The following is a 15,084-nucleotide window of genomic DNA, read 5'->3' on the forward strand; positions in this document are numbered from 1 at the left end:
TTGTATGTATGTATGTATGTTTGTATGATGTATGTTTGCTAGGGGCAAATCTTACAATCAATTTTTGACCAACTTTCCGGTGACCTAGTTACTTGAAACTTCACAGTTGGCTCGGAACACGATGACAATGCAATACGAAATATGAGTTAATCCGATAGGTGGCGCAGGAGTCTAGATATTTGAAAATCCCGTATTTATAGTCCGATTTGGTTCATATTTAGAACTTATATTAGCTACAAGAAAAGGAATAAATCCACCAAAAATTTTAACGATAGGTGGCGCACGAGTCGATATTTTTGGTAAACCAGTATTTACAGTATGTGTGAGCATAAAAAAATGTGGTTATGTATAATGACCAGAAAAACAATTTTTAGATTTTCGGTACTACAATAATCTCCCATTGAATTCTTTAACAATTCGAATATTTTACACTTAAAAAATGCTTTATTTGCAAAAGATTCTCTTATTTTACATCTCATTTTTTTATGGTTAGCATTAAATTAAATTTTGCAAATGTTATAAAATAATACAAAAACTGATAAGAAAATTTCTGACTTCCATCAAAGCTTAATACTTTCGATGAACTGCTCACTGTCTATCCCTGACAATTGTTTGCATTTGTATTGAGCCATTACCGTCAACACCACCACCGCCACCATTGGTTATGTCCTTGTTTTGTCCTGCATTCGCTGACGATGAAATGTTGCTGACGCCATTGGCCTTAATGTCGCCGTTGTTATCCTTGTCTGCTGCATTGTCTGTCGTCTTTTCATCACCTAACGCATTCGAGTCTCTGTCGAAGAGGTAGCTGCCGCCTAGTGGGCGTGGCGGTCGGCCACTGTAGGAATTGCTGTAAGAGGTGAGAGGAGTAAAAGCCTTCTTTTAATTATTTTACCCATTCACAAGAAGATTATATTATATGTGTATTTATATGGGTGTAGTATATATGATATTATAAAATGAATCAGGAGGGTGTTAAATAAAAAATAAACCAAAACGAGTGTGCTTATAGTATATGTACAGTTAAGACCTATCTTTATGTATATATGGAAATAATATAAACTGGAAAAGGCCTCGAAAAACTCGAGAAAATTTTACCAAAGCATTAATATGTATATCTTCCAGTGATAAATTGGGATTTTTCCGCAACACAAAAAGAATTTAAGTGGATTGTTCTTGAAATAAGTGTATTTTTACGGATTTACTTATTAAATGGACGACTTTCTTCCACATTGTGGTGCCCTATAACGGGCGATAATTAGTTACAGGTTTCTAAATCCTGATTTGGTTCTTCGCTACCCAGCAAAAAATCGGTAATCGCTTTTAGTGGTAACGTGTTCTAGAAGGCATAGCGATATAGTGCCCTAATTTTTTCGCTACTTTTAGGCATTGCCGGCAATGCAAAGTAGAATGTCCTACAATATTTAATTTATTTCGCTTCTTTGTTTCATTTCGGGGAATGCAAAGTAGAATGTCCTACAATATTTTTTTTTATTTCGCCTCTTTGCTTCATTTCGGGGAATGCAAAGTAGAATGCTGTATCGTAGTCAGCTGAAAAATATAATGAATATCCAAAAATTCTTTTTCTACCCGCAGATGAGGTGTATTTCCCTCATCTCTTCTTTCAGGATATTGAAAGTGTCTTTATCATTCCTTATAGCATCATTAATTATTAAAATTGACAAATGAAGTTCATTCTTATCGAAAATTTACATTTTGCTACAACCATGACGATCCGCTGGAATGGTACACCTGACTTATACTGTTGTATTTTTCTTTAGCCGCAATACTTTCAGCGAAATTGGCAATCCAATCCGCGAGAAGATATTTCAGTTCGAGTTCCCTGAAGCTGAAAGCTGACTTAACCCAAATACTGAGCCCGGGCTTACACATTGTAGAATCTTTACTGACGGCTTCAAAATCGGCGTGGGATCAAGACCTGGAGTCTATGTTTATCGAAGGTAACGGGGACAATCTTAATTTCGCTCTTGTGGCAAATGCCTCGGTATTTCAAGCCGAGGTATTTGCAATCCTGAAGGCTAAGGACTACGTCAAAGAAAATAGGTGACGAAGCAAGAGTTAACGCGTCTGTAATGACAGCCCAGACGCACTCAAGGCATTGAAAAACATAACGAACTTGTTTTACTCTGGGCGCCAGGTCATACGGGAGTACCTTCTAATGAGTCACGATGTAGAGAACAAAGTTGGCTACTACCATCTCGTACCGCTTTTCCGCTCTTCGTGAATTTGACAGACTCGCTGTTTGTATGACGTCACACTTGTGCAACTTCTTGCATTCTTGTTCGCGTATTGACATTTCTCTCACGCATCTGCAGCAGTATGACGTCACACAAAAATAGTTTTCGAAAATCCTCTCTGAATGGCGAAAATTTGTATTCTATCATTCTTGCTACTGAGTCATCTGACCATTTAGCCAAAGGGAGCTCGGATCAGGCAATTCTGGGTCCGCAACCTGTTATAGCAGACCCACCTCCGGCCATCGTAGCCACCGTCAGAAACTGGGTGAATATTCCGTTCAGCAATGACTGGGAGGCTTCGAAGGGCTGCCCTCAATCTCAGAGGGTCTTCCTAGATATGTGCTTTCATTGAGTATAGGACTGCAGACAACTTGTGGGACTGTTGGCTGGAACTTATCGTGGCATAAACTTCTGACTGTGATAAGCATACTTGAAGAGGATGAGACGGTAAAGATTACGTATTGGGCCTTTGCACATAATGGGCCTTATGCATAAAAAGTGAGCTTAAGCTCAGACTCAATTTTTGCACTGAAAGGGTGAGCTCAAGCTCAAGAATTTGTACTGAAAAACGAGTCGGAGCTTAAGCTCACTTTTTATGCATGAGGCCCAATGTGTTCAGAGATGAATGAGCGCTTTAACACGGTTCCGAGGAAATTGTGTCGAAACCCCTTTGGCAGCGAAGAGTTGAGAGACAAACATCTCAGCGCTTTGACAGCTAACCGTCTGCTTCTCTTTATTCGTAAATCGTGTAGATTCAAAGCAAAAAAAGATTAAGGATATTGTCTGGATGACGATGGCAGCGGATTTTCTGCAGAAACTTTTGCCATGGATTAAGAAGGTAGCTTGTTTAATATAGAATATTTAGCAGATCTCTATCATCAAAAGTCACTATCTTCTCTGACAGACAAATTAGTGAAGTTGGGAATCGTACGCTGAAGTCCTACATTGCTGGCTTTCCTGGGTTATTAATGGGAGATGTCTAGACACGGCTGGAGAAATGCAAACTAGACAATCTCCTTTAACCACCGTAGCGGGAAAAGTGACGAGCGTACCATAATCAAAAGCTTATGTACCAACGGGTACGACTGTGCAGACTGAAGGTCTTTATGTCCAGGGTTTAACACGATGGACTGAGATACTTTTGAAGTTAAGGGTCTGAGAAGGCTGTGCTATTTACAGAAGTTGCCGGGATAAAGAATAGGGGGCACTGATGAACCATTTCCTATGTCGTTGTCCTGGTAAGCAGACAAGGCGGCTCAGTTACCTGGACTCTCGCTTTTTTTACCAGCTTGGCAGATGTACTTTATTTAACTGACCCTATAATGACCATTTCTAATAATTATGTTTAGGGGAATGTGCCTTATCTTGGCACATTTGGAGGCCATACTGAGTTGGGAAGTCTGAAGCCTTTATACACTCTCAAGATTATTAATTTGTTTTTATAGATACCAGCTCCGCACATAGGCTTTCAATTTATGTCTGTACATATTTACAATGCCAACACTGTGAAAAACTCTAACTACTTGAACTTACCTCTGCCGATCCCCGTCTCGATCTCGCTCCCGTTCCCCTTCCCGTTCACGTCCTCTGTTTCCATCCCTGCCGTTACCCCGCGAGCTCGACTCCTTACTACGATCATCTACATAGCTCCAGCCTTGGTTTTGGCTGGTATTATTATTGCTATTATTGGCACTTGTGTTTCGCGTCGCAGCGCCAGCGCCGCTTCCGCTTCCGTTACCATCATTTCTCACACTATTACTATAACCATAACCATACCCACGTTGACTGTTTATAGGACCTGAGGATACTTGCGTTGTATCACTGTAGCCGCCGCCGCCAGATGCGTAGGGACAATCCCTAACTTGTACACCACAGGGCGATGAAGAGCCACGTTCATCGTAGCTGGATTTGGTTGGATAACGGCGACGATCGCTTTCATCGGCTGCGAAATAATAGCCACGTCCAGAATTATCGAAGCCTGATTGTCCTCTGAAGATCATTGCAGGGGGAGACGAGGGCAAGTGGGCAAACGGGCGAGCGTAAGGGAGGAATGGTAGGTGTATGTAGGTGCGAACGGTTATAAGCGGTGTATATTTACATACATATGTACACATATACGAGTATAGTTTTTATATTTAAGTAATATGAAAACAAGTGCAAGAAATGGTAAACCAGCGGACAGGCGGAAAGTTTTTGGTGTTGATGTTTAACGATTTGTCGGTATTTTATGTTTTACAATTTTGTGTTGTTGTTGGTTTGCATTATTTTACAGTGACGGTAGATAGACAATATGCAATGAAAACAAGAAGAAGCGAGATATTGCACATTTAAAATTACAGAAAATAAATAGGAGTGGTAAGGTAAAGCAGTTTCAAATAACAAATAAATAAATATGTACATCGAAGAGTTAAGCTTAGACTCTAATATTTTTTTTTTTTTTTAATTAATAACATCAACGTTACATTACCTGTAAGTTTCATCGTAAGGACGATAGTTGCGATAATCGTAACGCGATGAAGAGGAGCGATCGTAGTAGTCACGATCGTAGCTGCCACCACGCGGACGTTCGTAGGAACGATCTAGAGAGTAGTGAAGGGAAAAAATGTTAAATTAAATGTTTGCTCTTTTAAAGTTCCAAAACAAACATACCACGATAATAATCACTATAACGATCCTGTTCATAACCACCGCGCCGATCGTAGCGATCTTGGCCACCACGTCCTTCGTAGCGATCGTAGGTTGGTGCACCTAACCGATCATCTCTGTGGAATGGAAAAATATTTAGTAAGTTAGAGGTTAGTCGGCGTGGAAGCAACAAAGAATTAGCATTACACAGAATCCTTATTCAAAGGTATGTACATTAGACCGTACCAGAAAAAAATTCAATTAAAAAAAATTTTGACCTTTTTTGGGGTTGCCTTTAAAAATGTTTCGTCATATCTTCGGCACTTAAAATCGGACCTTAAAATATGATATATCGGTGTTCTTGTCTCAAGGAGGCATTTTGTTGTTCCAAATATTATAGACCTCAAGGAAAAAATTTTTCGTAGAAATGGTATAGGATCCTTGAGAGTCAATATTTTTCTATTGGAAAACTCTATTTATCTTCAGGAGACTTCCAATAATAATATTTAATTGTTTATTTAACTATTTGTAATATTAATTATTTTTTATAGGACCACCAAAAAATCCAAGAAAAATCAATTACGGACCCATAAAAAATTGTTTATTGCAAGTCTTCTGAAAAGAAACAAAGTTTTTCGATCGAAAAATATTGATTTTGAAGAATTCTACATTATTTCTACGAAACATTTCCCAATATAAAATACATGGAAAAGTTTGAGCGCTTTTAGCGACCTCTAAATATTTTTTTGATCTCGAAATAAACATTCATGAGAGCATTAAAATTCGAACTTTACTTTTTTCGCATTGATTTTTGGATCACCCTAATACACATATGTACATATGTAGATACATTTTTATACTATAGGTATNATTTAAATGAAATTATCTTCAAAAAGTAAATGTCATGGACCAATCTAACGTTTCAAATAAAGAACCGATGAGATTTTGCAAATTTTATGCGTTTTTTTTAAAAAAAAAGGTATCAAGCTCTTAAAAAATCACCCAATACAAGCCACACTCCCCTGCAATTGATCATGCGAGCGCACAGTCATAACTCACTATGGATGACGTCAAGCTTATAATTTATTCGTTAATTAATTTTTTATGAACAATGTTTTAACTATGTAAGTATGCGGTTTATGGTCAAGATCATTTGAAAATAATTTCTTGAAAGCTTTCAAATAACCAAATATTTAAAGCTCATCTAATTGTTGTCTTTTGTATCATTCATGGCAATTGACGCACTTATAAAAATAGTTTAGAGAACAAAAAAAATTTAAGTAACTATTTGGAATTTTTTCATTAAATCGATGTAAAATAACCAGCTATAACTTTTATTGCACAAATTATGAAAATTAGATACAATGACAAAATTTTTTATAGCATTTTACATACCTGTCACGATAATATGAAGATCCCGCTGAGTAGGAAGCGGAATATCGATCATAATCCTGACGATAGCGATCCTCAGGGCGGTAACGATCTTCTGAACGATAACGATCGTCATAACGGTCATATGGGTAATACCTAAAAAAAAAATATGCGTACTTTGATTTGTGCAATGTTTCCTATTTTATAATTGATTTAGTTGTTACCTACCAATTATCCGCTGACCGACTAGAGTAACCACTACCACTACTGCCGTAGTAACGACTGCGATCATCGCTTTGACTAAAATGTAAAATTATGCAATTAATTCATAAACATACTAGGTGTTTTCCCTTGAGTTCGTAAAAGCCTCGGAAACCTCGTAAAACTGTAAATTTACGAGCCTCGTAAAAGAACTGTAAAAAATTTGTATGGAGCTCTATTTACGAACCCATCGTAAAGTTACGAGTCAAATTTGATGCGCAAATGACCTCGTAAACTTCAGCGTTGCCGAGGGGCCAAAATTTCTATACTAAAATGTATGATAAAATAACGAAAATAAATACGAATAAGTTTTCTGCTAATTTTCAACATTTTTAATTGTATTTTAGCCAAGAGTGATATAGACAAGATGGCGGGATGCTATGGAAAATACTACAAAACGAAAATTGTTTCACAAAATTCTAGTTGATCTGTGAGACAGTCCCTTTACGCATCTATTTACACCTTTTTACAAAGAGGGCGTTCCCATAAAAGCCTCGGAAACTTACAAGTTTTACACAGTTTAAGACTTTACGAGTTTAATGGAGTCCCCTAACTGTAATTTTTCCTCAAACATTTACTCACCGATCCTCATAGCATCGCACACATCTCGATTGTCGACTCTTGCGATATATTGAACCCAAAGCACTTTCTGGTGGTGGTGCTGCTGCTTCTTCACGATTTGAATCGTACAATTGTACTATAGATGATTCTGTTTTAGAGGAGGTGGTTTGTTGTTTTTGTGCAGCTGTGATCCATTCTTGTTGGAGCAATAAAGCCAGCCATATAACCTACATAAATAGAGAAGGAAGTTTAGATTAATTATGCACAAGTACTCGTATATGTACATATCGTCGTTTAAAGTGCAAAACCGCGTATCGTCATTCTGCAAAACCGCGTAACTGACATTGGCTGGCAAAAATTGGATTTGCTCACACAAGCTCTTGGCTCAATCCTTATTCATTCGACCTGAAATATACTATCCAGAAATGCGATTGCTTTATAAAAAAGAGAACCATTTTGAAATTTGAGTGTTTTTACTCTCTAAAAAATAATTTATGCAACCTCACATACGCGGTTTTGCATTTTGTTGATACGCGGTTTTGTACTTTAAACGACGATATGTATGTATGTGTATTTAATGCAAGCATAGAGATCCGCCTTATCCGCCTTAATATGCTTCTTAATACATAAACGTTTAGAATGGTACTCGATGAATATAATATACCTATTCAGCTCGAAGTTAAGCTTAAATTGTGCCGCGTTCCTTCATGCAGGGAAGTCAGCAGATTCTTCCCACCAACGACGAATTTCCCTCTTACTTTCTTGGTTTGGCATCAAACCGGTTTCGTCTTTATGCTATTCTCAGTGTATTTTTCTGTTCACTAAACTAGCTCGGTAGGCAATTGAAAAGCAGCTCGATGAATAAACATCACGCTATACAAGTCACTTTATCTAACAATTAGGAGAAGGCTTGGGGAAAGCTCTAGAAATTAGGCAGCTCAAGGCCTGGGTAATAGTTCGTTTGGATGACGATACTCCGACGGAGAGATCCAGCACCTAGAGTTGGACAACGAAAACGTTGGCGCTCAAGACCACAGTAGAAGGATCAAGTGCAGAAAGAACTGTATACAGGTGGTATGAGAGGCTGGCGTAACTTCGATTTACAGTCGGATTTTAAATAATGATACATCGGTGTTCTTGTCTCGAGGAGAAATTCGGGTTTTGTTCGAAAGCTCTTGGAACTCAAGTGCCTACCATCCTAACGTATCACCCTAATGCCAGTTAATCAGAGCTCGCCAAAAATCATTTAAATTTTGCTAAGGAAGTGTTTCGATTCGAAAGCGATTTCGAATTTTTTTGGCGGACTTAGGCTCTCTTCTAAATAATTATATATAGATATATACATAACGATGTTTCGGTCTGGATGAGAACATTTTTTAAGCTCTACAAAAATCACTAAATTTCTCCTGAGGAATTACTTTGATTATTCCAGTACTATTATTGTAAACAACTATTTGTTGTCAAATGTGGATGTCACCGAAAAACGTTAAAAGGCGGCCCTAGTTCGGCAAAAACAACTTTTTTTGCCAGATTGCCATCCAAAATTATTTTAGACTCAGGGGTGTATGCCGAACTTTTCGTTGTTTGCTTTTAAGGTGGTACAGTCTGAGGTACATACTTGGTTAAAAATATTTTCAACAGTCCAAACTTTCAGCTCCGCTCCATCGAAAAATTGCTATAAAAAAATTGACCTCATTAAAATAATTTCGGGTAATAGAATTTTATAGAGAAAACTATAGTTGCTGAAAAAGTTATTAGAACGCAGATGCATAAATGGCAGAACACCAAAAATAGTTGCAGTGAAATGAGGGCAATGATTTCGTTATCGATAAATCTTCATGCCACTGAACCCATCGATCTTCATGCCGTGTACGGCGTCGATCGCAAACGCATTAGTTCAATTTAATTTTACAATTCAGCAACTATTTGGGACAAATGCGCGCCACACAATTAGTGGAATGCGTGATGAAAAAAAAAAAACACAATATTTGCAGAGGAAAAATATGGAGGAATGCATACATATGGACAATCACATACCTATGTATGCATGTATGTACATTATCTATAAAACAAAATAAACAGAATAATAACATGGGCAAATGGGCGCACACAGGTATCGGTGGAAACCACTTCGCTTTGAACCTGTAAACGCATACAACTACTAAAACATCACAGATCGTAAATCATAATTTTCCACCACACATTCAGACGCTTATCCCAATTTGATTGTGCAGCAAAAAAAAAAATACGCGACTGCTGCTAATTCATACAAAGTTGCACACCAGCATGACAAATCAACGATTAAGCGAAGTGACTGCGTTTAACACTTCCCTGGTGACACTGCTGTCATCACAAACACAACCGCTCGGTGATATGTATTCGCTCACAAAACTGTCCATGTCAGCGCCATTATGATTACCTATACCGGATCTAATTAATGCAGTTAAATAAATAATTTTTTGTTCGTACTCCAATACCAATATTTTGTTAACAAAAAAATTTTCGCTTATATAAACACTGAAAGTTAATATGGATTTTTAAGCACAATTTTTAAGTTTACATTACGCCAATTTTAATTTCATAAAATTATGATAAATAACATTGACATCATTCTATGCCATTAGTAGCCCTGAGAGCCCCAATACCGGCTGCTTAAATGTTAAAAAAATATATATATAAAAATTGTGGAGCGATGTGTACAAATGATTGCAACAACAACAGTAACCGCAACACAGGCTATACGTGAAAATTCAATTGGCCAAATGTTGAAAAGTGCGCGCTCGTGCTTTCCACGCATTGCTAGTCAAGCATCAGGAGCGACTTCCGCTTATGTTGCGGTTTATAAAAAAAAAAACAGTATACATGTAGCCCACGCACAACAACAACAGCATAGATTTTTCAATGCGAATTAAGTACAGAATCAAAATGTACATACATACATACTATATAAGTACATTAGGGTGGTAAACTATTTTGTATCCATAAATTTTACATACGAAAAATTGAAGCTCTAAGTCACACAGTGTTTCCCTTCCATATAAAATGTGGGCAAAATTGGAATTATGGAGAGATTTGAACGAAAATTTGTTTCTTAGTGAACCCGAGTAAACTTTCACTGTAAATCCAGTTTAAAGTTGTAAATTCGGGTTCTTGTAGCATTTACATACATACATAGATATCGTTAGTTAGTATGGAAAGGACATAATTCACATCGTCATTGAAATATAAAAAGCCGTAACTGACTAAAAATGCGAAATTCACTTTTGAATTGATTATGATGCATTTCATCGATTTATAAGTCCACACATCCTTTTATGCAATAAATAAAAAAATTTAGTTAGTTGTGGCTTTTTTGCATTTCAGTGAAGATGTGAGTTACGCTCTTTCCATACTATACTAAGGATATGTACGATTGACTGTGCTTGGCCTGTAGATGTGCAATAGTTTTTTTTTTTAAGTTTTTTTAATTAAAAAATTTTATTCAAATTATTTAAAAAGTTAAATGCAGTATATGTATATGTATTTTAATATGGGTATCAATCAAAATGGTTTTGGAAATGCTTTTACTTCTAAGCTACACGTAGAAGGCTTGCCATTTCAATTTAATTAAGGGAATTAGGCAACTGAAATATGTATAGCAACATAAGTGTTAAACGAAAGAAAAAATTTTACATATTTATCAAGAAATGAGTGAAGAAAAAAATTTCTGAAAATTTAATGTTAATTTAAGAGTCCTTCAGTAACATAAAAGAAATGCATCTACTCAAAACATATCAATACGAATACGATGTCGTAACCCTTTCGTTTGACATAAATTTTTTATAAAATTTCATATACATAAATTTTGTTATAATTTAATTAAATTCGAGTTTACAAACAGGCGGCAACCTTTTTCAAAATACTTGCAAGCTAAGACTTTCTTAAACCTCTTTCGCGTGACTGATACATACATACATATTTCAATTACCTAAATCCCTTAGTTCAAATGGAATTGATTATTTTAACAGCTGGCAACCCTGCTACTTGCAGTTAAGTAATAAACACTTTTAAACCTTACATCGATTGCAGGTAGTACATTTTTTTTTGTTTTTCAAACGGATAAAAGCCGCCCATACTTTTGATTTATGGAATAAAAAATCAAGATTTTACATGATTTTCAAATTTACTCTTTTAAACTTTAGTATTTTTTTATTTTCAACGAAATAAATTTACATTGAAAATATAGGTAATATAGTGTAACTACAAACCTCAAATTTGTTTAACAAATAAATTTTTTGTTTTAGGCAATCGGAAAGGGAAATACTTAATATTTAACTTAATATATCTGGGGGTAGCTGAAAAAAAAGTTCGACCACCCTAATGTACATACATATGTACATTTGGAAAATTAATAAATGGCTAAATGCGCGCCAACGTGTCGTGGTCATTTGCGCGGTAGTATAAAAATGTTTTGGGAATATAAAATTGGACTTTGTGTTTTTATTCCTCTTTTATTACATTTTTTCATTATTTAACTTTCTGTTGGTGTGAGTATAAAAGCTTTATTGCCATTAATAAGTGATAATATGACCATTGTTTTAAATTTGTGCCAAAAACTATTTTTTTCGTATTGAAAGCAAAAGTTACACAATCACAATAAAATTCTTGTGCTCTCCATAATTGAAATATTTGCATTGAATCATTGCTGAAAAAATAGATTCCGTACCATACCAACAGCAGAACAGAAGAAACTCCGATCGAATACAGATCAAGTTGTGTGATCAAATATCGATGTTCCGCGCTCTTAGATAGTTATTGCATACTATCCCCAAATCTGCATTAATTAAAACTTGTCTCGGACCCATCTTCTCATGATACCACTTTTCGACGATAAAACAAGAACAGCAATACATTGATTATAAAGGGCTTCTTCACCTATTGAACATTCCCCCAGGGAATATGTGTACGGGAAGTAGAAGTTGGAAAGAGGCGCGACTGAACTTGTACATGAATTGGTTGAAGCTTGACGGATGGGTTGGTGGAGGGATCTTTTACAGGCAGTTCTCTGTTCATCAAGATCATTGTAGTACTTTCCTGGCAGAGATAGCTGTTATTAAGGAAACAGTCGATTGGTGGCGACGCACAATTTTTTATTTTTTTGGAAAAAAGGAACAAAATCATATATCTTGAGAGCCAGAAGATGGTTAACATCTACTCTGTTAGCCAAGCTGCAGTCGTGGCTTTGGGCTCGCTCACGGTGTGCTCTAAACATATAACCTCTCTTTCGGTTGCGTCTGATTCTTTCCAAGTCAAACTGTAAGAAAGTTTTTGTTGTTGTTGTTTACCAAACGAGCTAATATTTTAAAATAATTTACGTAAACTGAGAAGATTGCGAGTTATGATCCAAATATATATGGTAGAATATACAAATGGGCCAATCCATGTCAAATCGATCAACGGGTTGGAATTGACCATTTTTAATTTGGACGAACTTTGGTCGGAAGTTTTCTTCTATAGTTTTCGTATAACAAAGTTCTCCAAAACAAAGATTTTTAATTGTTGTAGCAGGTAAAAATGATCCAAGAATCTGATTTGTGGGACTGTAGGGGTTGTGATCGAGCCGCCATATTGGGAATATTTGGCGGTATCTTTAAACATCTATATTGCACACTCATACAAAAAGGTTTGTGTTGTCAAAGCAAATTGTAACGTGAAAGGGACCTTTAAATTGTTGGCTCTCTTAAGGTGCAGACACATACATATGTACATAAGCAATTTTTTTGTTTTCTGCAATTGTAAAGAGGTTAGAAGATCTAAATTTTTATAAGTAGTAAGTTAGTATTAAAAACTTAAAAGACTTACGATGAAAAAATTTACCAAATTGAAAAAAAATGTACGAAATGGAAAAAAAAATTACCAAATTCTTTCTTTAAAGAAAAAAATTACCAGTTTTGGTAAAAAATTACCAACGCAGCAACGCTGGTTCTGCCAAAAGAAAATAATAAAAAAAAATTTCGAAAATTCAAAATTTCATAATAGCCATTTTATTTTTTGAATATCTCAAAAACTATTGCAATTACGAAAATTGCTCTAGCCTCGTTTTAAAGGGGATATTTGGGGCTATATTCAAAATATATGTATGTATGTACATATGTATATTAAAAAAAATTTGAAAACTTTGAAATTTAAAAAATCATAAAAGCAAAAACTTGTACATATACATTTATGGCTAACTTTTTGGTTCTTAAAAAAATTACAAAACTTTGAAATTGAAATCGTAAAAGCAAAAACTTATACATATACATTCTTGACTAAATTTTTTTTGTTCTTTGTCCTGAAATTTTAATGGATGTGTTTTTTTAAGAATACGATATTTGAACTTAAAAAAAAAAATTGTATTGCAAATTCTAAATTAATAATAAATTATAATTAAATAAAAATTGTTTCTTACAACTTTATTTAGAGTTTAGAAAAAATTCTAAGTTCAAAAGTTCTTATATTCATAAAACACATACCTTGAAAATTTGAGGACTTTTAAAATGAGCCACGACTTTTTTATAAGCTTTTGACTTTACGATATTTTTATTAAAGTTTTTTTTTTACTTTTCAAATTTTTCCCGATTATCATCATTATTATTGTTATTATTAGGAAATAAAGAAAAAATTAAATACTTTTATGAACTAAAACTCGTATTTTTTTAACTTTTTCTGGAGAAAAAAATACATATATTTTTCATTCTTAAAAATTAATTTTAAAAACGCTTTTGAAATGTTAGCCTTATTTGGCCGTGTTTAAACTGTCAAAATAAAGAGTTTTAGTTTAGTTCGTCAATTTCATGTAGCGATTTTTTGCAATTTCTGAAAAAATGGCTTTTTTTGAAAGTACATATTCTTGATACTGTCAGTACGGACGGAGGTTGAAAATTCAACCAAGAGAGGAAACAATAAGCTGTTTAAAATTTTGTTACTGCAAAGGCTGATTCTTGCAAATTTTCAGCAGACAAATTAGGAAAATCAGACCTTTCAGATTTTCAATTGAAATTAATATAATTTGGAAATGTTTTTCAAAACTAGTCCTTATGTAAATAGTTTTTACAACTAATTGGCATTTTCCATTTTTTAATACGAATATATAGAAAAGTTTCTTTCCAAAGTTAAAAAAAAAAAACACAAATTGCAAAGTGACTCCTAACGACTTCTCCTCGTCAAGGGTTAAAATTTTTGTTTGGTAAATAATCTACTTATTTAGTTGGTCATAATTAATTTTTGCCACAAAAATGGGTCAAATCACCTAGTGTTTGTATAAAACATCTCTCTATTTGTATCGATCAACAGACCAGATATAAAGAAAACAACTGGAAATTTCATAATTAACTACATACATATGTATCTACCTATTTGGCTTGTATAAAGCTCAACATTTTTTTCCTGCTGTTTGTTCAAAATCTTCCTCAGTGAATCAGCAATTACATACCCACTTCAGTTGCTTCATTCTAATTCTCCTTCGCATCAGCAACACTGTGCACAGAATTACTTAAATTTAATCACCAAACACAATTAATTTTATATGTTTTTGCAAAATCAGTTTTTTTTTCACTTTAGCACCACATTTGTTCAGCGCTTTGTAGTTTTTTTTTTTTTTTGTCTTTTTAGAATATAGGTATTTTCAGCTGGCTAATCACTACTCAATCAAAGCCTCAGACGGGATCAGTCGCTCTGCTCACCAAGCCGCTGACTATCTAGTTTTATGAATACAATGCGAATGCGCGCATCCCGGCTCTTGACCTGGTATTTATTTAATATTTCCCTCTTTGCTACCCATCAGTTGGCCGCTTAATAACATTATTGTAATAATTTTTGGTAGCTTTTGGCTTAAATCATTGGTAATAGCGCTGCCGCTGGGTCATAGTGAAGCGAAGAGAAAAGCCATGAGCGGTTGGTTGAGTGGATCAGAGGCCGTATTAACGGCAATGGGGCATACACCAACCAGTAGGTATGTCTCTCTTCCAATGAGAGTAATTCCCCACAT

The 15,084-nt window shown here is 35.1% G+C and overlaps 1 protein-coding gene across 1 annotated transcript; it reads right to left on the bottom strand.

Annotated features, from left to right (window-relative positions):
* Positions 1 to 553: 553 nt before the first annotated feature.
* Positions 554 to 14,793, bottom strand: LOC108359906 (UPF0396 protein). Its single transcript, XM_017612015.1, has 8 exons — positions 14,530 to 14,793; positions 7,098 to 7,303; positions 6,483 to 6,554; positions 6,279 to 6,410; positions 4,908 to 5,020; positions 4,726 to 4,837; positions 3,792 to 4,247; positions 554 to 850 (listed from the first exon to the last, which is right to left on the bottom strand). The coding sequence occupies exons 1-8, from the start codon at positions 14,563 to 14,565 to the stop codon at positions 589 to 591; spliced, it is 1,389 nt and encodes a 462-aa protein (XP_017467504.1). The 5' UTR covers positions 14,566 to 14,793; the 3' UTR covers positions 554 to 588.
* Between the last annotated feature and the right edge of the window lie 291 nt (positions 14,794 to 15,084).

The sequence above is a fragment of the Rhagoletis zephyria genome, unplaced genomic scaffold (assembly GCF_001687245.7).
Source record: "Rhagoletis zephyria isolate East Lansing unplaced genomic scaffold, Rhagoletis_zephyria_1.1 Rzeph_scaffold_00001, whole genome shotgun sequence".
NCBI lineage: Eukaryota > Metazoa > Arthropoda > Insecta > Diptera > Tephritidae > Rhagoletis > Rhagoletis zephyria.